At 44.3% G+C, this 23,525-nt stretch overlaps 1 protein-coding gene across 3 annotated transcripts; it reads right to left on the bottom strand.

Annotated features, from left to right (window-relative positions):
- Positions 1-999: 999 nt before the first annotated feature.
- Positions 1,000-5,798, bottom strand: LOC125514441 (zinc finger protein CONSTANS-LIKE 10). Of its 3 annotated transcripts, none has more exons than XM_048679778.1 (5): positions 5,556-5,798; positions 3,203-3,864; positions 2,646-2,846; positions 2,093-2,337; positions 1,000-1,729 (listed from the first exon to the last, which is right to left on the bottom strand). In XM_048679778.1, the coding sequence occupies exons 2-5, from the start codon at positions 3,770-3,772 to the stop codon at positions 1,600-1,602; spliced, it is 1,146 nt and encodes a 381-aa protein (XP_048535735.1). In that variant the 5' UTR covers positions 3,773-3,864; positions 5,556-5,798; the 3' UTR covers positions 1,000-1,599. The 3 variants fall into 3 exon arrangements, with proteins under 3 accessions (XP_048535735.1, XP_048535737.1, XP_048535736.1); XM_048679780.1 differs by having other exon boundaries at positions 2,093-2,334; XM_048679779.2 differs by lacking the exon at positions 5,556-5,798 and adding an exon at positions 4,667-5,475.
- Positions 5,799-23,525: the final 17,727 nt, after the last annotated feature.

Genomic DNA, 23,525 nt, shown 5'->3' with positions numbered 1-23,525 from the left:
GTTTCATGTTTGCAGAGGATTACAACTACATAAGATATCGATTCCATTAGTACATTAACTTGGTTAAATCTACTAAATAAATTAGCTTTTTTGCGGGGAAAATAAATTAGCTTTTCAATTGACACAATTCATATTTCACTGTATTATCCTGCCTTTTAAACTACTAAATATCACATCCATAGACAGATGGATACTTACATCATGCGCACAACCATAAAACCTCCTTCCAGTGAGAGTGCCTTAGAAAGCTCCAATTTTTTTAGCATTTTTCTTGTGGTCGCACTCGAAATCCTGAATGCCCTCAAAGTCAAAGTCTTTAAAGGTCGGAGGCGGCTAGATTGAGCTTAAATCAGATAGAGCTAGTGAATTACGTAGACTGGATTCGTTTTAAATACACACTCAAATCCAGTATATCCCCAAATCACAAGCAATCGTAACCCTAACCTAGGAGACAGAGAAGAGAAAGCTTACGTGAGAGTCGAACTCTTCCAGGGAGTCGTCGCTGCTCTCACCGTCGCTCCAAGAGACCATGGCGGCCTGGATTGAGCTCTATCACCAAGCAACGGCAAGCAGCGCGGCAACCACAGGAGCGCGAGGGTGCAGCGGAGGAACGCAACAGCAAAGGGAGCGAGGGAGGGGGAGAATGACCGCCGAACACCGACCGGGGTCAACCCTTGGCTCCGACCGAGCGCAGTCCCGACCCAGCCGTTACGGCTCGCGGTCAGCTCTGCTGCCACGTGGACGCTTAGACACGTCAAATACTGCGCAATTTTTTCTGTCAGTATTTTTTGCTCTTGTCTAGGATAGCTTTTCGGTGCACTTTGCCACGTTTTGAATTGTTGCAAGTTAGGACACGATTGTGGTGGTTTTATGCATTTCACTCGCTGATCAGGATGAACACAGCTTGCCTGTCAAGAAAACGTGCACTATTGCCTGACCTGAAGAATGGCTATTCTGGCACAGATTAAAGAACAGAGGCCCAGCGTCGACATGCTGACATACATGGAAGCTTCCACTTCATACCCAGCATCTTTTATATTACAGGAACAGACTTTACAAGTTATAACAAGCACCGCAGTTCGTTTTAAAACAAGGCTGCCAGCGCCTGCGTCATAAACAAATAATGTCACAGGAAGAAACTAAGTACACGAGTATAATTAATCAAGGACCTGGCAGCCAGCGCACCGCACACGGAAGCAGTGGCAGGTATATGCCCACGCATGCGGTGGGTGGTGAGCTGGGAGGACTAGTCCCTGTAATCGTATTGGATTAATGCGCAGATGGTGGAGAGTGATCGAAACCACCCACCAAGAAGGAAATGATATATGCACGCACGCTCCGTCCACTTCCAAGGAGAAAGAAAATGGAGCAGCGGCATAGCATGGACTTCCTGCGTATTTGCAGCTTCTCTATCTGTAGTATTTTCCAACTCACCAGCTGGTGTGTTTTTAGCGCTTTTTCCGGTTGCGCTGTCCGGCACAAGTGCTAGTGCTCCCCTGCATGCGCTCTTGCTTAGTGCGAGCAACACCACATGAGCTGCTCAAGTTTATAATTGTTGCTAGTCTGACACTGGATGATATTGCCAATGGCGTTTGGGCTTCAGTAGCTTCGTGTGTCGCTGAGCGGATCGTAGTCGTATGCTTCGCCCGCTTTCACGAACCGGCCCTTGACCCTCTTCCTCACGTCTGCCCTGGCCTTGCGAGAAGCGTACCTGATCTTCTTGTCGAATCTGTCAAAAAAAGTAATGCCACCAAAGGATGCTTAGTAATTTTTGCACACAAAAAAAGACAATTAAAAGCTGGATGCGGCCTGATGAAGCTAACTGGTGGCATGTCAGAGAAGTAACAGGCCACCTTTAACAAACAGCTATAAAGAAAAGCTTAGCTGAACTTAACAGAGTATTTGTGATTTCACAGCCATCAGACACGTGTGCGAGTATTTACTTGGTAAATGTAAAGCTTTTAGAATTCTGAACAGGAAATGATGATTGCAGACATTGTTCTTAAAGCATGTATTGGTGATCGCTGAAATTCTAGTGTTGCTAAAAATGATCAGAAAAAATAGACGAAATGCCACAACGAGGTGTGCTTACTTTCTTCTCTTCTTCTTCTCCATGTACCGTGAGAGAGCGCTACCTCTGCTACCACCGGCAGATGATCCTTCAGAACCAGGAGGAAGCCAGGGTTGCTCGCCCATAAGGAGCAGTGGTGATACCTCACAATCTTGGTGATCTCCAGCATTGCTCTCACCAGTCAAACCAGAGAACGAGAGGGAAATACAAAGACTGGAATCAGCAGATACCGCGTTGCTACATTCGGGTCGCATGGGGTTGAGCTGCTGAAAGCACAAAAAATTGTCTTAGAATAGTCAATTAACCATCAAATGGACTGCATTCCTTCTCTTTTGATAGGATACTGCAATACAATCCTTGAATGGATAAGAAACTTCACTACTTTGCTGTGAAACTAAAAGGTCAACAACTGAATTTTGACGACTGAACTTGACATAGCAACTTCTAACCGGGAGGTACAGAGGGCGGTAAATAAGACTGATTTTTGGGGGGAAGGGGAAAAAACTGAAGATCGGGAGTAATTCCGCAGATAAAGATAATTGATAGAGCAAGTTTAATGCAGAAAAATACAAACCTGGTCACAATCAGCAGCTGGCATTTCCTTCAATTCAAAGAAACTGTCAATTCCAGCATCATCAAATAGTTGCTCTGTCTGAACGTGTGGAGTACCAAACAGTTCTTCATAATTCTCAAATGTCAGGTCATTATCATCCACACAGAAGTTTTCATATATTCTGCCATCATTGAACATATCGTCATCTGTTACACTGGGTACCTGAATGATGCAACCAACATTTCATAAGCATACAATGACACAAAGTGACGGAGGAGGCCATTTTAAGTATCATGTGACGATGCACAAAAAGACCCCGAATTCCAAAATATTGCAATTGTTTGACTGTTCAGATTAAGATTTTTTTTAAAACATTTTGCCAACAATACAAATCCATCTGCTACTTCATACCACCCCCCCCCCCCCCCCCCCCCCAAAAAAAATCAGGTTACGAGGTGAAGTTATGGAGACGATGATTCGCCTGCAGAATATGTATGCATTGGTACATTTTACTGCAAGTGCAACTCTACTGCGTGACTAATGTTTGTTTGGCTACATTCGTGTAAGTAATGTTGTACCTTAGGTGCCATAGAAACTGATTGAGCAGGCTGATGCGTAGGAAGTGGTTGAAGATTCATTTCGTCTTCAGATTTAAGCTTCTCGCTAGTGGGCGGATCACTCATGAGTAATGAGTTAGCTATATCCAGCAAGCTACAATCCTGTTGAACGCCACAATGGTTACTGACACCACTGTCATTAATGCTCATCATGCTTATTCCTTCCTCACAGTTCGGCTCAGCAGCTGCAGAAGGGGCATCAAAATCAAAGGACCAGATTCTTGCCAGCTCTTCTGATGATGGGCACCCCGAGTAGCAGTTTATGGTCTGCCTTAGATGCCCGGCAGCCATGGATGTTGCGGCATGCCCGCTCCAATCACAGTTTTGGCAAAGTGAGGTGTTCTCTTCAAGACACCGGACTGCTGCAGGCTGTGAAGCACAACGATCACACAGAAGGGTCCTCATATGTCGCTGGGAAAGGGTGTTAGCCGAATGCACATTACGGTCGCACGATAAGCATAAGGATGCGGCATCCGATCGGCAATAAATTGTTGGCCTTTGCTCCCCGCAAAAATCACAAAGAGCACCCATGATCACGGGGGCTCTTCCTCCAGCTGTTTAGTGCCACTGCCACCACAACAGGCACTGTCGCGAGCTTTCTTAGTTCAATCCAGTGAAGGGTCCTACATGACATTGGAATGCAGATACAAGAGATTGTTATCACCGAAGGAAGCTTATTTGACCAATTTTGTGCAGATATATACAAATATGATTCTAGAAGGAACAAGTTAGGAACTAATCCACCCACTTGCAGCAACGTGTACGTATACAATTTACAGGAAAAGAAGGCATGTTTTATGCCGCCCATAGTACTTTTGAGACAGACCATGCAAAGTGGCACCATATTAATAACGAAACAAGAATGATCCATCTTATTCATATCTTGACATCAACTAGTAACAACAGAGATCTAGGATAATATTCAACTGCGTCCATATATTTAGCTAATAGAGCATTTCCATTTAAAGAAACTTAGTTGGTTTTGACAGAGTCCACCTGGAATTGCCGGCCAGGGCATAAAGAATTCGAGGGTAAAAAAAGAATTCGAGTTTGAAAAGCAAAAGTACAGCTGACTGGTCTTGGGAACTTCTTGATGTACACTACAATTTTATTTATTACTCCTTAGCAACATAACCTCCGTAAAGCATGCATAAGGCCGCGCTTCGATGCGGTGTATTGCAATATGAAGATGTCAAATTTACAGGTGTATTATACCGGTCACGACTGATTTCTGGCCGGAAACGAAACCGACCGCCGGAGGCCTGTATTTTTTACCGGTGTATTCTAAAGAAACACGCTAATCCAAACAGGGCCTAAGAAGAAACAATGAAAAACAACTTAAATTGGAGTCAACACATGAAACTACATTCGCTCCGAAAATCAGACAAGTATTTTATAACACCAAAAAGGTAGAGAAGTATCAACCTGGAGGCACCAAGCAAAAGCATTGTTTTGAGGAAGCAGGAGCATGACCTAGGCAAGCATAGCTGAGAAGCAAAAGGGATGGAGGCGCACAGATGGAATTGTGGAAGGCTACCGACCCCAACCCCGGGTGCAAATGGCCGGATTAGTTGCCGGTCTTATCAGAAGGCGCCTATTTCTGCACATGAAACGGACACCTTTCCATTCAGTTTGCTGCGTCACACTCACACATCGTTGCTGCCTTAGGGTACTAATCCGAGCCCGGGGCGGCACTAATCCCGCTTTTTATGCCAACTTGAGCCTAGAGAAAACCATGGGTGTGGATAAAGCCAAGGAACTTTCCCTGAGAATGAAAACGCTCGAATTTAAGCCGCGACAGGGATATCCTTTCAGCGCCTAACCATAGCCGCTGCCAAGAAGAGCAAAAAGAGAGCCGTAGCGGCCTATGGAGTATAGATGATGGGCGCTTTTCCACTACGCCGCCAGTAGGCAGGCGGCATGAAAAGTGAGGCGTGAAAAATCATACTAAATCCCATGCCGTAAGCAACTGAGATGAGAATTTACGCAACCGAATCTAACCACAGCTCCACGCGACACGAGTTAAAACGTGAGCAGCCCGCGAAATAAAACATGAAAAAGACTTGAACCCGCTCGAACAGACGAGGAGGACACCGAGATCGAACGCTCGGATCATCGAGACCGAGCAGGCAGCCGCCGGTCAGTCTGGCAATCCCACCCAGATGCCAGGTCAATCGCCTGCAGCAGCAGCAGCTCGACCCACGGAACCCATCGCGCGGACGAACGGCTGCTGCCACGGAGTGGAGCTAAAAACCGACGAAACGACCAAAACCAATCGACGACGACGGGTGGAGGGCTTAGCAGGGGAGCTCACCGGACGGCCGCCTCGACGTGCGGAGGCGCCGCGCCCGACGGCGCGGATGGGCGAGAGGATCCTCGAAGCTTCGACGGGAACCCGGACTAAAAAATGACTTTTCTGGAGGAGGAGGGTGGGGGTGGAGAGAGAGATAAGCGAAGGGAGGAGGTGGAATAGGTGGAGAGAGCGCGCAGCGGCGGCAGAGGGAGAAGAAAGGAGAAGAATAGGTAAAGGGAGAAAAGGGCGACGGGGATGAGGGTGGCGGGGCCCTTTCCGGGCGCTCTTTTGCGCTTTTGGGGGCAGAACCGTCACCGGGCGCTGGATAAGGGGGCGCTTGGCTCGGTGCCACGTGCGCGTCCTTTCGCCAAGTGGCGAGCCGGCTCGGTTTCCGCTTCTGCCCCTCGCCCGTGTGTGCTCGCTTTTGTTTTCTCTGCCGGCGCGGCGCGGTACGGACCGGCATGGCGGAGCGGCGGCGCCCATACGCGCCGGAACTGGTGTGTGTGGCAGCATGGTTTTTCTTCCAACATGATTGACTACTACAGTAGCATTTTTAGGTATAGTACTCCCTCCGGTCAATGTTTTAATATTTTTATATGATTTGGATGTATATATATATGGACGCATATCGATGTGTTTGCTCATTCATTTTCGTCCGTGTAAAGTTTCTGTCTACATTCAAATATTTAAAACATCTTATATTTATGAACAGAGCGAGTATTATAAAGTAAGGGGACATTCTCTTGCTTTCCTCTCTCGGACCTTAGATGGTTCGGGCAAACTTTACCCAGACTGCATTGTCGAGCCCGTGGACCCGTCTCCATTTTTCCTGTTGCTCCGGCGACCGGTGGCGGGGAGATGATTCCCGGTGCTTTCGTCTCGATTATTAGTTTATGTTAGAGTATTTTAGTCATCGCAAGTGCGGCGCTTTGATGGATGGCGGTGTTTGCCGTCTTTTTAAGGACATAAACAGAGATTTTTTGGTTGTCATTGACAAGGTCAAGCCGACTCTATAGTGAAGCTTCGATAATGGCTCCTTGACGGCTCATTGTATGTAATTTTACTGTTTTTGAGATGATTTATACGTCCTGTGAACTTTTATAGTAGGTCTGATTTTTTTTTTCGAAAAAAAATAACATGACTGCGCACTGGTATAGCAGCAGTGTGTCGCTAAGCCGGTGCACCAGAGATTTAATAATGCGAGAAATTCAGAGAGTAAATCCTTTTTTGTTAGGGGTTCAGAGAGTAAATCCAGGAGGCGTCTTCTAATACTTGACCCTACGCGATCTCTTTCAAGCAGCAAAAAGTAAGTCACTGGCTTTTACTACCAGTAGCACGCAACGCTTTCAGAGGCGAGAAAAACTTGGCGTCCCGCTACTGATGACTGCCTTGTTGTCGAACTGAAGTGCGGAGTGACGGTTTCCAGTCTCCTCCTTATCCGAAATCTTGGAGCTCCAAAAGCCCAAAACCTGCTACTACCGTCGTTTAAGCTGTCCAGGGTCGAATTATTAGGTTGAAGATGACATGGAAGGTGCCATTCTACTGCGTTACTAGTACCTTGATTGTTTACTTACAATAATGCCCCCTAGGGCCTTATCATCTTGTCCATGTACCCTGTGCCAGGAGGAATCAACACAGGCGGAAGCGGCGCCTTTTTCCTGGGTCCAAGCCGAAACAAGTGGATCATTACCGTCGCTCGTTATATGGTCCATCTTGTCGTGCTGCATGGATCGACACCTCGGTCCTTTTTCCCCGAAACATTTTTTCAAGCTAGGAGACGCCGAAAGATGCTGCCCGATCAAGACAAACCAGCGTCCAATGATACTACGACTGAACATCATATTTCACACCGTAGGCTTAAGTCGCGCGCCTCAGTGCTATCCATTTTCGACGCTAATTGTTTGATAGATGAGTTGTTATTTATTTTTCTTCTAATAGATAATTGCTCAAGTGTCTTGATATCAATGGTGTCGGCTATAGGTTCCACGTGCACGACATGCAACATTATTTAAAAAAATGGTTAATTAACCGTGTGTCAGTAAACAAAAGTGTCAAAAGATTGTCATTTTTTTCTTTAGAAATGGAGGAGGACCCCGGCCTCTGCATCTGGACAATGCATGCAGCCACTTTATTAATTATTCACACAAGACTTTACAAAGTCATACAACAATAAGGCTGAAGCCACCGTCTAGGCAACAAAACTGTCGCTACTCATATCCAATTGATAAAAGGATGCTGATAGTTTGGGCCTAGTACCAAACAAACCTCGAAGCCAAACCTAACATCTAAGACCCGAGGTCCCAACCAGGACGTCTGCCGGGTATGGGCACCTACCAGTCCGGCACCAGGACGCCTGCCGGGTATGAGGCCGTCGCAGCCACCTGCCCACCAATCCATCTTCATAGTTGTACTGCTGCATGCACCTTGCCTGGTCTAGCTGGTGCCGAAGCCACCACGACGCCAAACAACGTCATCCTCCTGCGCGTGTCCATCTCCGTGCATCGGGCGCCGAGTCTCCACTGCGCCACGCCGCCGAGATCCGTCATCATCAATGAGCAAGATGAAACACCGCTCCTTCTCTTGTCCCCTCCAACCAACACTTGCTCCAAAACGATGCCTCCAGGAGGAAGAATGACACCGAAGGCGCCGTCATCCTCCGATCTAGTAGACCAGATCTAGGGTTTCCTCCGGAACTTCCCGATTAGCTTGACGTGACCTGCAACGACGATGCCTCGAGAAGGGAACGACGTCCGAGACGCCGCCATCGTCCGCCAAGACCGCAGTCAGGCGCAATTTTCACCGGAAGCCACGCCGTCCCGATCTCGCGGCTGGCTGGAACCGAGCGGAACCTCGCCATGAAGACGTACGTCGCCGTCGGTACTCCGGCGGAGATACGGCAGCAGACCGCCGGGCACCCGCAGTATCCCAAACGGCCGGACGGGTCGGACGTGACGACCAAATCCGATCCAGAAACTCCGCCGGATCGCCAGCAGAGGCCTCCGGCGCCCCTCGCTGGCCCTTCCACGCAGCCGTCGGCCAGCCATGTACGGGCTGGATCAGCCAACCCGCACGTCGCCGCCAATAGCCGCACCACCGGTCCTCCCCGTCAACCCTGCAGCACCGCCGCTGATGACCCACAAGTATAGGGGATCTATCGTAGTCCTTTAGATAAGTAAGAGTGTCGAACCCAACGAGGAGCAGAAGGAAATGATAAGCGGTTTCCAGCAAGGTATTCTCTGCAAGTACTGAAATAAGTGCTAACAGATAGTTTTGTGATAGGATAATTTGTAACGAGCAACAAGTAACAAAAGTAAATAAAGTGCAGTAAGGTGGCCCAATCCTTTTTATAGCAAAGGACAAGTCTGGACAAACTCTTATATAGAGAAAAGCGCTCCCGAGGACACATGGGAATATCATCAAGCTAGTTTTCATCACGCTCATATGATTCGCGTTCGGTACTTTGATAATTTGGTATGTGAGTGGACCGGTGCTTGGGTACTGTCCTTACTTGGACAAGCATCCCACTTATGATTAACCTCTATTGCAAGCATCCGCAACTACAACAAAAGTATTAAGGTAAAGCTAACCATAGCATGAAACATATGGATCCTAATCAGCCCCTTACGAAGCAACACATAAAATAGAGTTTAAGTTTCTGTCACTCTAGCAACCCATCATCTACTTATTACTTCCCAATGCCTTCCTCTAGGCCCAAATAATGGTGAAGTGTCATGTAGTCGACGTTCACATAACACCACTAGAGGAGAGACAACATACATCTCATCAAAATATCGAACGAATACCAAATTCACATGACTACTAATAGCAAGACTTCTCCCATGTCCTCATGAACAAACGTAACTACTCACAAAGCATAAACATGTTCATAATCAAAGGGGTATTAATATGCATATAGGATCTGAACATATGATCTTCCACCAAATAAACCAACTAGCATCAACTACAAGGAGTAATTAACACTACTAGCAACCTACTAGCACCAATCCCGGACTTAGAGACAAGAATTGGATACAAGAGATGAACTAGGGTTTTGAGAGGAGATGGTGCTGATGAAGATGTTGATGGAGATTGCCCTCTCCCGATGAGAGGAGTGTTTTGATGATGACGATGGCGATGATTTTCCCCTCCGGGAGGGAAGTTTCCCCGGCAGAACAGCTCCGCCAGAGCCCTAGATTGGTTCCGCCAAGGTTCCGCCTCGTGGCGGCGGAGTTTCGTCCGAGACGATGGCTTGCTATTTTTTCCCATCAAAAGACTTCATATAGCAGAAGATGGCCACCGGAGGGCCACCAGGGGGCCCACGAGGTAGGGGATGCGCCCAGGGGGTAGGGCGCGCCCCCACCCTCGTGGGCAGGGTGTGGCCCCCTGGTGAATCTCTTCCGCTGAGTATTTTTTATATATTCTGAAAACGTCTTCCGTGAAGTTTTCGGACTTTTGGAGCTGTGCAGAATAGGTCTCTAATATTTGCTCATTTTCCAGCCCAGAATCCCAGCTGCCGGCATTCTCCCTCTTCATGTAAACCTTGTAAAATAAGAGAGAATAGTCATACGTATTGTGACATAATGTGTAATAACAACCCATAATGCAATAAATATCGATATAAAAGCATGATGCAAAATGGACGTATCAACTCCCCCAAGCTTAGACCTCGCTTGTCCTCAAGCGAAAAGCCGAAATCGAAAAATATGTCCACATGTTTAGAGATAGAGGTGTCGATAAAAATAAAATACGGACATGAGGGCATCATGATCATTCTTAGAACAACAACTTACATAATTATTGTCATATGATTTCTTATGCTAAAATAATAATTCAATCACAATTTCAAGTATGAATCGTAAACTTCATTGAAAACTAACAAACCATAATCTCAGTCATTGGAGCAATTGCAATTTATCATAACATAGGAAAGAGTCAATGTATAAGAGCTTTTCAGCAAGTCCACATACTCAACTATCATATAGTCTTTCACAATTGCTGACACTCACGCAATACTTATGGGTATGGAGTTTTAATCGAACACAGAGAAAGATAGGGGCTTATAGTTTTGCCTCCCAACGTTTTACCTCAAGGGTAATATCAACAATAATAGTTCATGAAAACTCACATCCAATTAGCCACATATACCAGGATCTTTCCAATATACTATGCTTGCCAAAGGATAAAATGTAAAAAGGAAGGGTGAAGATCACCATGACTCTTATGCAATGTAGGGGATAAAAGTAAAAGATAAGCCCTTCACAGAGGGAAACAGAGGTTGTCATGCGCTTTTCTAGTTGGATGCACAAAATCTTAATGCGAAAGAACGTCACTTTATATTGCCACTTGTGATATGGACCTTTATTATGCAGTCTGTCGCTTTTATTTCTTCCATATCACACGATCGTATAAAGCTTATTTTCTCCCACACTAATAAGTCATACATATTTAGAGAGCAATTTTTATTGCTTGCACCGATGACAACTTACTTGGAGGATCTTACTCAATCCATAGGTAGGTATGGTGGACTCTCATGGCAAAACTGGTTTAAGGGTATTTGGAAGCACAAGTAGTATCTCTACTTGGTGCGTTGAATTTGGCTAGCATGAGGGAGAAAGGCAAGCTCAACCATGTTGGATGATCCATGACAATATAATTTATCTCAGATGTAAGAAAACATAATCTATTACGTTGTCTTCCCTGTCCAACATCAACTCTTTAGCATGTCATATTTTAATGAGTGCTCATAATCATAAAAGATGTCCAAGATAGTATATTTATATGTGAAGACCTCTCTTTCTTTATTACTTCCTATTAATTGCAACGATGACCAAAAACTATGCTTGTCAACCCTCAACAACTTTTATTCATCATACTTTTTTCTATGTGAGCTCATTACTCTCCATGAGACTCACATGATCTCTTTGTTTCTTTTTATTTCTTTCTCTTTTATTTTATTCCCTTAGGATCATGGAAAAATAATCAAGCCCTTGACTCAACACTAATCTTTATTATATAGCTCACGGACTCGATTACATAGGAGAATTATAAAGCAAAACTCACGACTAGATCATACTAAGAACTTTTATTCTAATAGATCAAGATATTATCAAAAGGATCGAACTAAGAAAAACGGTAAAGATAAAAGTGATGGTGATACGATACCGGGGCACTCCCCCAAGCTTGGCAGCTGCCAAGGGGAGTGCCCATACCAGATACTCAATTCTTCTTTGTTGGGGGAGAAGGTGATGGTTTTGTTGATGGCGTAGGCTTCTTCCTTAATTTGCGCTTGAGGACAAAATTTTGGTCCCTTAGGTCCTTGATCTCCTATTCCAGGCTCAGTATCTTTTTGCATAGTTCCTGCTTGTTTTCCTGCAAGAGGTGAAAAGGGATAAACTCTATCTTAGGTTTGTTTACTCTATCCGGGAGGCTTGACTTTTTGAACTCCACATGCATGTCCCCAGGTTGAGGTAGGGGAACTTCATCTTCATCTGAGCTCGTCTCCTCCTTTCCCTTGGGTTCATGGTCCTCTTCTTCTTCCGTAGTCCAACCACAATGCTCCACATCCCTATAGACCTTAGGATTTGCAAGGTAATCAGCCACATAGCTTTCTCCTTACGAATCCTGGGACGACATGTTGCTCTGTCTGTAGCAGGACAACTCAAAACAAAGACAAGAGATATTTGCGTGATACGGGAGTCAAAACCCCCGGGGGATTATATAATGAATTTTTACCAACCAAAATACGTGTCGTGTAAGAAAACGGAGTCCGGAGAGCGCACGGGGTGCCCACGAGGTAGGGGGCGCGCCTAGGGGGGTAGGGCGCGCCCTCCACTCTCGTGGAGGCCTCGTGTCTGATAACCCACAAGTATAGGGGATCACAACAGCTTTCGAGGGTAGAGTATTCAACCCAAATTTATTGATTTGACACAAGGGGAGCCAAAGAATATTCTCAAGTATTAGCAGCTGAGTTGTTAATTCAACCACACCTGGAAACTTAGTATCTGCAGCAGAGTGTTTAGTAGCAAAGTAATATGATAGTGGCGGTAGCAGCAACAAAAGTAAAGACAGCAAAAGTAATGTTTTTGGTATTTTGTAGTGATTGTAACAGTAGCAGCGGGAAAGTAAATAAGCGTAAACCAGTATATGGAAAACTCGTAGGCAATGGATCAGTGATGGATAATTATGCCAGATGCGGTTCATCATGTAACAGTCATAACATAGGGCGACACAGAACTTGCTCCAATTCATCAATATAATGTAGGCATGTATTCCGTATATAGTCATACGTGCTTATGGAAAAGAACTTGCATGACATCTTTTGTCCTACCCTCCCGTGGCAGCGGGGTCCTATTGGAAACTAAGGGATATTAAGGCCTCCTTTTAATAGAGAACCGGAACAAAGCATTAGCACATAGTGAATACATGAACTCCTCAAACTATGGTCATCACCGGGAGTGGTCCCGATTATTGTCACTTCGGGGTTGCCGGATCATAACACATAGTAGGTGACTATAGACTTGCAAGATAGGATCAAGAACTCACATATATTCATGAAAACATAATAGGTTCAATCTAAAATCATGGCACTCGGGCCCTAGTGACAAGCATTAAGCATAGCAAAGTCATAGCAACATCAATCTCAGAACATAATGGATACTAGGGATCAAACCCTAACAAAACTAACTCAATTATATGATAAATCTCATCCAACCCATCACCATCCAGTAAGCCTACGATGGAATTACTCACGCATGGTGGTGAGCATCATGAAAATGGTGATGGAGGATGGTTGATGATGACGACGGCGACGAATCCCCCTCTCTGGAGCCCCGAACGGACTCCAGATCAGCCCTCCCAAGAGGTTTTAGGGCTTGGCGGCGGCTCCATATCGTAAAACGCGATGATTTCTTCTCTCTGATTTTTTTCTCTCCGAAAGCAAATATATAGAGTTGGAGTTGGCGTCGGAGGGTTTCCAGGGGGCCCACGAGGTAGGGGGGCGCGCCCTAGGGGGGTCGCCCCCCATCCTCGTGAGAAGGGTGTGGCCCCCCCGGTCTTCATCTTTGGCGAGGATTTTTTATTGTTTTTTCTAAGATGTTCCGTGGAGTTTCAGGTCATTCCGAGAATATTTGTTTTCTGCACATAAAACAACACCATGGTAATTCTGCTGAAAATAGCGTCAGTCCGGGTTAGTTCCATTCAAATCATACAAATTAGAGTCCAAAACAAGGGCAAAAGTGTTTGGAAAAGTAGATACGACGGAGACGTATCAACTCCCCCAAGCTTAAACCCTTGCTTGTCCTCAAACAATTCAGTTGACAAACTGAAAGAAAGAAAGAAAAACTTTTACAAACTCTGTTTGCTCTTGTTGTTGTAACTATGTCAAGCCAGCATTCAAGTTTTCAGCATAGATCATAACTAACCACATTTGCAATAATTCTCAGGTCTCACAATTACTCATATCAATAGCATAATCAACTAGCAAGCCATAATAATAAATCTCAGATGACAACACTTTCTCAAAACAATCATAATATGATATAACAAGATGGTATCTCGCTAGCCCTTTCTGAGACCGCAAAACATAAATGCAGAGCACCTTTAAAGATCAAGGATTGACTAGACATTGTAATTCATGGTAAAAGAGATCCAATCATAGTCATACCCAGTATAAATTAACAGTGATGAATGCAAATGACGGATGTGCTCTCCAGCTAGTGCTTTTTAATAAGAGGGTGATAACTCAACATAAAAGTAAATGGATAGGCCCTTCACAGAGGGAAGCAGGGATTTGTAGGGGTGCCAGAGCTCGATTTTGAAATAGAGATAACTTGTATTTTGAGCGGTATACTTTCATTGTCAACGTAACAACTAAGAGATGGCGATATCTTCCATGCTAAACACATTATAGGCGGTTTCCAAACAGAATGGTAAAGTTTATACTCCCCCTCCACCAACAAGCATCAATCCATGGCTTGCTCGAAATAATGAGTGCCTCCAACATACATCAGGTCCCAGGGGGAGTTTTGTTTGCAATTAATTTTGATTTAGTTTGCATAAAGCATGAGACTGGGCATCCCGGTGACCAGCCATTTTCTCGTGAGTGAGGAGCGGAGTCCACTCCTCTTGAGAATAACCCGCCTAACACGGAAGATAAGGACAGCCTTTGTTGATACATGAGCTATTCGAGCATACAAAACAGAATGTTTATTTGAAGGTTTAGAGTTTGGCACATACAAATTTACTTGGAACGGCAGGTAGATACCGCATATAGGAAGGTATGGTGGACTCATCTGGAATAACTTTGGGGTTTAAGGGATTGGATGCACAAGCAGTATTCCCGCTTAGTACAAGTGAAGGCTAGCAAAAGACTGGGAAGCGACCAAGTTGAGAGCGATAACAGCCATGTACATGCATTAAAATTAATAAACATTGGATGCAAGCATGAGTAGGATATAATCCACCATGAACATAAATATCGTGAAGGCTATGTTGATTTTGTTTCAACTACATGCGTGAACATGTGCCAAGTCAAGTCACTTAAATCATTCAAAAGAGGATACCACCCCATCATACCACATCATAATCATCTCAATAGCATGTTGGCATACAAGGTAAATCATTATAATTCATAGCTAATCAAGCATGGCACAAGCAACTATGATCTCTAATTGTCATTGCAAACATGTTTATTCATAATAAGCTGATTCAAGAACGAGGGACTCATCATATTTACAAAAACAAAAGAGGTCGGGTTCATACCAGCTTTTCTCATCTCAGTCAGTCCATCATATATGATCATAATTGCCTTTCACTTGCACGACCGAACGGTGTGAATAATAATAAGAGTGCACGTGCATTGGACTAAGCTGGAATTTGCGAGCATTCAATAAACAGGAGAATACAAGGCAATATGGGCTCTGGGTTAAATCAACAATAATGCATATAAGAGTCACTTCAACAATTTAATTATGGTATTCTCCTACTGACCCCCAAAGAAAAGAAAAGAAATAAAACTATTTACACGGGAAAGCTCCCAACAAGCAAAAGATGAACGGGAAATATTTTTGGGTTTTGTTTTTTTATTATTACTACTATAGCAGAAAAACAAACTACTACTAATTTTTTTTCTTAAGGTTTAACAAACACACAAGAAGAAAGCAGGAAAAGGAAGATAAACTAGCATGGATATTACAGTGAAAAAGTATGAGCACCGACATCTAGCAATGAGTGTGTGTGAACATAAATGTAATGTCGGTGAGAAATACGTACTCCCCCAAGCTTAGGCTTTTGACCTAAGTTGGTCTATGGCCACGGCTGGCCTGGCGGATATCCATAATAATAGTTTTTGGGGTCGTACTGTGATGAGGAAGGATAGTTGGGATCATACTGATGTGCAGCGGTTATCGCCTGCTGAGCTGCAGCGTGGAGTCGGGCTGCCTTCGCTCTCCTCTCGTACTCTTCTGCCTCCTCTCTGGTGATAACATATCTTCCTTTTGTCTGTGAATCAAAGAAGGTAGGAGCAGGGAGAGTAATACGGAAAACACGTCGTTTATCAAAAATTAACCGATATAAGAGAGGTGATTCAGCCCTCTCGACAAACTGGTGCGAAGCCATAGAGTCATAATCTAAATATGCAGGAGGCAACTCCATATCACCCCCACGAATGTCTATTTCAAGAAAATGAGCTAAGCGGGTTGCATAAATTCCTCCAAAGAAATCTCCATTATGTCTATTATGATGCAACCTACGAGCTACAATGGCTCCCATATGATAAGATTGGTCTCCTAACACAGCACTCCTAAGAATGCTGAGATCAGGGACACACATGTGACATGCTTCATCCTTAGCATTTATGCATCTACCGATAAAAAGAGCAAAATAATGTATAGCAGGAAAGCGAATGCTCCCTATGGTAGCCTGCGTTATATCTCTAGATTCCCCCACAGTTATACTAGCAAGAAAGTTTCTAAATTCAGATTTAGGGGGATCCCTAACACTACCCCATGATGGAAGTTTGCAAGCAGAAGTAAAATCTTCTAAGTCCATGGTATAAGATTTGTCATAAAGATCAAACATGACTGAAGGAGAATTACGCGAAGATGAATACTCAAACCTCCTCACAAATGAACTTGTGAGATCATGATACTGGGGGCATTTGTTGGCCTCAAAATCCTCAAGACCGGCATTGCGCAAATATGCTTTGAATTCATCTTTAATTCCCGCACGGTCCATAAAATTTTCCGACGGCCATTCGCAAGGCCGTACCGAAGCGTCTCTTGGTGGATCCTCGTCAGCATCGCGCATAGCAATCCTGGGTCCTTGCTTCTTAGAGGAACCACCTTGGAACATCTTCCTAAGCATATTGTTTTCCTCTGAAAAATTCTGAAATTTTTAGTAACTTCAAAATAAAAGTAAACCAAACTCAATAATATTGATAGCAACTACTCCTACAAGTGCCTAGGGCCTATATCAAGCATTAGAACTACTTGGAACCATATAAATTTGACATGCAAGCTCAAGAACATGGTCACCTATGCAGCATAAATTTGCAAAGAATAAAGCACTAGAACAAAAACTAATTGGACCAATGGAGGAGTCACATACCAAGGAACAATCTCCCCAAGCAGTTTTGCGAGAGGTGCTTTGAGCAAGGAGATCGAAAATCACAGCAAAAGTGGCTGGAACTCGTGCTTGAGTTGGTTTTTCGGGTTTGTGTGAGATAGAGGAAGAAGATGGATGCTGGGATAAGTGGAGGAGGGCCACCATGGGCCCATGAGGCAGGGGGGCGCGCCCTATAGGGGGGGTCCACCATCCTCGTGGCCAGGTGGCATCTCCTCCCGCGGTAATTTTTGCACAGTAAATCCTCAAATATTCCCGAAAAAATCATATTAAATTGGCATGGCATTCTGAGGACTTTTATTTTTGGGATATTTTTATATTGCACAGATAAGTCAGGAAACGGATAGAAAATACTATTTTTACTTTATTTAATATAAATAACAGAAAGTATAGAGAGGGTACATAAGATTTTGTGCTTCTAGTTTCATCCATCTCATGCTCATCAAAAAGAATCCACTAACAAGGTTGATCAAGTCTTGTTAACAAACTCATTCCGATAATCATGAAACCGGAGAAATTTCGAATAACACTAAGTTACCTCAACGGGGATATGCACATCCCCTATAATAAGAATATCATATTTCTTCTTGGCAGTAGGGAGAGGAAATTCAAAACCTCCAAATATAATCGATGGAATTTTCCCAATAGAATTGATACTATGAACTTGAGGTTGTTTCCTCGGAAAGTGTACCGTATGCTCATTACCATTAACATGAAAAGTGACATTGCCTTTGTTGCAATCAATAACAGCCCCTGCAGTATTAAGAAAAGGTCTTCCAAGAATAATAGACATACTATCATCCTCGGGAATATCAAGAATAACAAAGTCCGTTAAAATAGTAATGTTCGCAACCACTACAGGCACATCCTCACAAATACCGACAGGTATAGCAGTTGATTTATCAGCCATTTGCAAAGATATTTCAGTAGGTGTCAGCTTATTCAAGTCAAGTCTACGATATAAAGAGAGAGGCATAACACTAACACCGGCTCCAAGATCACATAAAGCGGTTTTAATATAATTTCTTTTAATGGAGCAAGGTATAGTAGGTACTCCGGGGTCTCCAAGTTTCTTTGGTATTCCACCCTTAAAAGTGTAATTAGCAAGCATGGTGGAAATTTCAACTTCCGGTGTCTTTCTTTTATTAGTAATGATGTCCTTCATATATTTGGCATAAGGATTTGTTTTGAGCACATCAGTTAATCTCATACGCAAAAAGATAGGCCTAATCATTTCAGCAAAGCGCTCAAAATCCTCATCATCCTTTTTCTTGGATGGTTTCGGAGGAAAAGGCATGGGTTTTTGAACCCAAGGTTCCCTTTCTTTACCATGTTTCCTAGCAATAAAGTCTCTTTTATCATAACGTTGATTCTTTGATTGTGGGTTATCAAGATCAACATCAGGTTCAATTTCTACATCATTATCATTACTAGGTTGAGCATCATCATGAACATCATCATTAATATTTTTACTAGGTTCATGTTCATTACCAGATTGTGTTTCAGCATCAGACATAGAAATATCATTTGGATTATCAGGTGGTTCAGCAATAGGTTCACTAGAAGTTTGCACAGTTCTATCATTTTTCTTCTTCTTCTTTTTAGAAGAACTAGGAACATCAATGCTATTTCTTCGAGAATCTTGCTCGATTCTCTTAGGGTGGCCTTCAGGATACAAAGGTTCCTGAGTCATTCTACCAGTTCTAGTAGCCACTCTAACAACATAATCATTTTTCTTACTATTCATTTCATCAAGCACTTCTTTTTGAGCCTTAAATACTTGTTCTACTTGAGTGGTAACCATAGAAGCATGTTTGCTAACAAGTTTAAGCTCACCTTTAATATTAGCCATATAATCACCCAAGCGTCTAATCATATAAGCATTTTGTTTTAATTGTCTACCAAAATAAGCATTGAAGTCGTCTTGCTTATACATAAAGTTATCAAACTCATCCAAGCACTGACTAGCAATTTTAGTAGGAGGGACTTCAGCTTTATCATATCTATAGAGAGAATTTACCTTTACTACCTGTGTCGGGATATCGGGATCAGGAGGTTCTTCAGTAAATAAAGAATTGAGATCATATGTTTCTTCAACAGGCGGTATATTAAGACCATGTATTTCTTCAATAGGAGGTAAATTCTTAACGTCTTCAGCTTTAATACCTTTTTCTTTCATAGATTTCTTTGCCTCTTGCATATCTTCGGGACTGAGAAATAGAACACCTCTCTTCTTCGGAGTTGGTTTAAGAATGGGCTCAGTAATTGGAGCAGGAGATGGCTCAGGAGCTTGCTCAGGAGGTGCCCAATTATTTTCATTTGTCAACATATTATTCAATAGAATTTCAGCTTCATCCGGTGTTCTTTCCCTGAAAAGAGAACAGCACAACTATCCAGGTAATCTTTGGAAGCATCGGTTAGTCCATTATAAAATATATCAAGTATTTCAGGTTTCTTAAGAGGATGATCAGGCAAAGCATTAAGTAACTTGAGAAGCCTCCCCCAAGCTTGTGGGAGACTCTCCTCTTTAATTTGCATGAAGTTGTATATTTCCCTCAAAGCAGCTTGTTTCTTATGAGCAGGGAAATATTTAGCAGAGAAGTAATAAATCATATCCTGGGGACTACACACACAACCAGGATCAAGAGAATTAAACCATATCTTAGCATCCCCCTTTAATGAGAACGGAAATATTTTGAGTATATAGAAGTAACGCGATCTCTCATCATTAGTAAACAGGGCAGCTATATCATTTAACTTAGTAAGATGTGCCACAACATTTTCAGATTCATAGCCATAAAATGGATCAGATTCAACCAAAGTAATTATATCAGGATCAACAGAGAATTCATAATCTTTATCAGGAACACATATGGGTGAAGTAGCAAAAGCAGGGTCGGGTTTCATTCTATCTCTAAGTGATTCTTTGTTCCATTTAATTAATAACCTCTTAAGCTCATATCTATCTTTTCAAGCAAAAATAGCGGCAGAAGATTCCATATCAAAAAGATAACCCTCAGGAATAACAGACACATTTGCATCATCACTATCATCATCGTATTTAGATTCAATAATTTCTTTTTCTCTAGCCCTAGCAATTTGTTCATCAAGAAATTCACTAAGGGGCACAGTAGTATCAGGCATAGAAGCAGTTTCATCATAAGTATCATGCATAGTAGAAATGGCATCATCAATAACATGCGACATATCAGAACGAATAGCAGAAGCAGATGTAGGTGTCACAAACTTACTCATAACAGAAGGTGAATCAAGTGTAGAGCTAGATGGCAGTTCCTTACCTCCCCTCGTAGTTGAGGGATAGATCTTGGTTTTTGGATCTCTCAAGTTCTTCATAGTGTCCAGCAGATATAAATCCCAAGTGACTCAGAGAATAGAGCTATGCTCCCCGACAACGGCGCCAGAAATTAGTCTTGATAACCCACAAGTATAGGGGATCGCAACAGCTTTCGAGGGTAGAGTATTCAACCCAAATTTATTGATTCGACACAAGGGGAGCCAAATAATATTCTCAAGTATTAGCAGCTGAGTTGTCAATTCAACCACACCTGGAAACTTAGTATCTGCAGCAGAGTGTTTAGTAGCAAAGTAATATGATAGTGGTGGTAGCAGCTGTTGGGGAACGTAGCAATAATTCAAAATTTTCCTACATGTCACCAAGATCAATCTATGGAGTCATCTAGCAACGAGGGAGGAGTGGATCTACATACCCTTGTAGATCGCGCGCGGAAGCGTTCAAGAGAACGGGGTTGATGGAGTCGTACTCGTCGTGATCCAAATCACCGATGATCCTAGCGCCGAACGGACGGCACCTCCGCGTTCAACACACGTACGGAGCAGCGACGTCTCCTCCTTCTTGATCCAGCAAGGGGGAAGGAGAGGTTGATGGAGATCCAGCAGCACGACGGCGTGGTGGTGGAAGTAGCGGGATTCCAACAGGGCTTCGCCAAGCGCTGCGGGAGGAGGGAGATGTGTCATGGGAGGGAGAGGGAGGCGCCAGGGCTTAGGTATGGTTGCCCTCCCTTCCCCCCACTATATATAGGGCCAAGGGAGAGGGGGGGCGCAGCCTTTGGCCCTTCCTCCAAGGAAGGGTGCGGCCAGGGAGGAGTCCCTCCTTCCCAAGGCACCTCGGAGGTGCCTTCCCCCTTTAGGACTCTTCCTTTCCCTCTTCTCTTGGCGCATGGGCCTCTTGGGGCTGGTGCCCTTGGCCCATATAGGCCAAGGCGCACACCCTACAGCCCATGTGGCCCCCCGGGGCAGGTGGCCCCACCCGGTGGACCCCCGGGACCCTTCCGGTGGTCCTGGTACAATACCGGTGACCCCGAAACTTGTCCCGATGGCCAAAATAGCACTTCCTATATATAATTCTTTACCTCCGGACCATTCCGGAACTCCTTGTGACGTCCGAGATCTCATCCGAGACTCCGAACAACTTTCAGGTTACCGCATACTAATATCTCTATAACCCTAGCGTCACCGAACCTTAAGTGTGTAGACCCTACGGGTTCGGGAGACATGCAGACATGACCGAGATGACTCTTCGGTCAATAACCAACAGCGGGATATGGATACCCATGTTGGCTCCCACATGTTCCATGATGATCTCATCGGATGAACCACGATGTCAAGGACTTAATCAATCCCGTATACAATTCCCTTTGTCTAGCGGTACGATACTTGCCCGAGATTCGATCGTCGGTATCCCGATACCTTGTTCAATCTCGTTACCGGCAAGTCTCTTTACTCGTTTTGTAACACATCATCCCATGATCAACTCCTTGATCACATTGTGCACATTATGATGATGTCCTACCGAGTGGGCCCAGAGATACCTCTCCGTTTACACGGAGTGACAAATCCCAGTCTCGATTCGTGCCAACCCAACAGACACTTAGCCATCTCCTCTCTAAGATTAGCTAGACCATCATCCATAGTGGACGATGATGCTTGTGGCAGTGGCATAGGAGGAGTAGGGTTACTAGATGTAGGTAAGAATTGTGGCATGTATGTCGACCCAAAATTTGGTAGTGGTCGAGTGGTTGTAGGTGTAGGTAGGGTTTGGTTCAGCGCTGCCACCGAACCTGGCATGCTCATGATAGGGTTGATGGGTGCAGTCACAATCTGATTTGTATGGGTAGGATAATAATCCATCGGCACAGGAGGCGCCGATGCAATAGGTAAAGCCAGATTAGGGTTTTGCACACTAGCAGCTACACCATCATTACCACTAGATGATTGAGATGTATTCTTCTGAGCATTAGTATTTTCTATGAAAGTTTGATAGACTAGATTGTTACCATCAGCAATACGACTTTCAATCTCAGCCCACTGCTCAGGAGAAAAGGCAGTACTTACAGAGGGTTTAACCTGTTCAGTTTGAAGAGGAGGGAACTTGATTTCTTCAATCGGAGTGACATTGCCTTGGCGATCTTTCTTGAATTTTGCAAGGAACTCCTGCAGGTCCTTCTCCTCGCGCGCCTTCTTGTACTCCTCATAGACTTGGCGATGATCGGCCGATATCTCATCAAGACTGGGCTTAATGATGTTATCGGCGTCTACCTCAGATGGCTTGGGAAGATCGGTCATGGTGGATGATGATGATTGATCTTCGTCCCCAGCGGAGTTGCCAAAAAGTGTGTTGACACACGAACACGTCACGTGTACCCTCGATGCCGGGGTGATGCACCGCAGCTCACGTCGAAGGAGACCCGACCGACAGCGCGATACGCAAGACAGTCGACGGGCGCTTTTGCAGACCCGAAAACCCCACACCCCCGGGAGGGACCCCGTCAGGGAGTGTGGCGGCTATGAGCTGCCCTAGGTCGATTCGCTCGCCCCTAGAGCCTCGGGATTCGCAGCTCTCAAACACGAAGAACAGCGAAGAATGAGATAGAAAAACGGTGGAGAGATAAAACGTATATGAAAAAGTAGTATATTGATTTGTTCGATTGTGTGTTGTTCAATCGGCCGTCACCCCCAACATATATAAGAGGCGGCTGGACTTCCCGTACAAGCAAAGGATTTATCTAGGCTTTCCTTACAAGAAAATTACATCAATTCACGTCCTAGAATCCTAGTTCTGGTCCCACTCGGATTCAGCCCGAATCTGGTCCAATATTCTGTCTTGCTCCTTGCGTGGGCTGTGGAATCTGCATATGACTTCTGATGGAGACGGTTCAAATATCAATTATGTGTGCTTCGACGAGGCCAACAATCCATATGTTGATCACTTTTCCAAATAAGGCCATCTTGAATACTCCACGGGGTCATCTCTAATTTCGAGTCGGACTCGTTCATGTAGCTGACCGGACCGTCCGACTCTTGCAGCGTCTCTGCAGGTCGTATACTACGTCG

Source organism: Triticum urartu, chromosome 6A (genome assembly GCF_056163025.1).
Source record: "Triticum urartu cultivar PI428250 chromosome 6A, HENAU_Tu73, whole genome shotgun sequence".
Classification (NCBI taxonomy): domain Eukaryota; kingdom Viridiplantae; phylum Streptophyta; class Magnoliopsida; order Poales; family Poaceae; genus Triticum; species Triticum urartu.
Note: the sequence above shows the minus strand (reverse complement) of the source record. Positions and strands in the feature narration are given on the sequence as shown.

Excerpts from the sequence above, each read along its gene's own strand:
- LOC125514441 (XM_048679778.1), bottom strand. The coding sequence starts at position 3,772 with ATGGGTGCTCTTTGTGATTTTTGCGGGGAGCAAAGGCCAACAATTTAT. Across the intron at positions 2,338-2,645 it reads CAGCTGCTGATTGTGACCAG|CAGCTCAACCCCATGCGACC; the intron begins GTTTGTATTTTT and ends TTGTGCTTTCAG. Across the intron at positions 1,730-2,092 it reads GAGAAGAAGAAGAGAAGAAA|ATTCGACAAGAAGATCAGGT; the intron begins GTAAGCACACCT and ends TTTTTTTGACAG.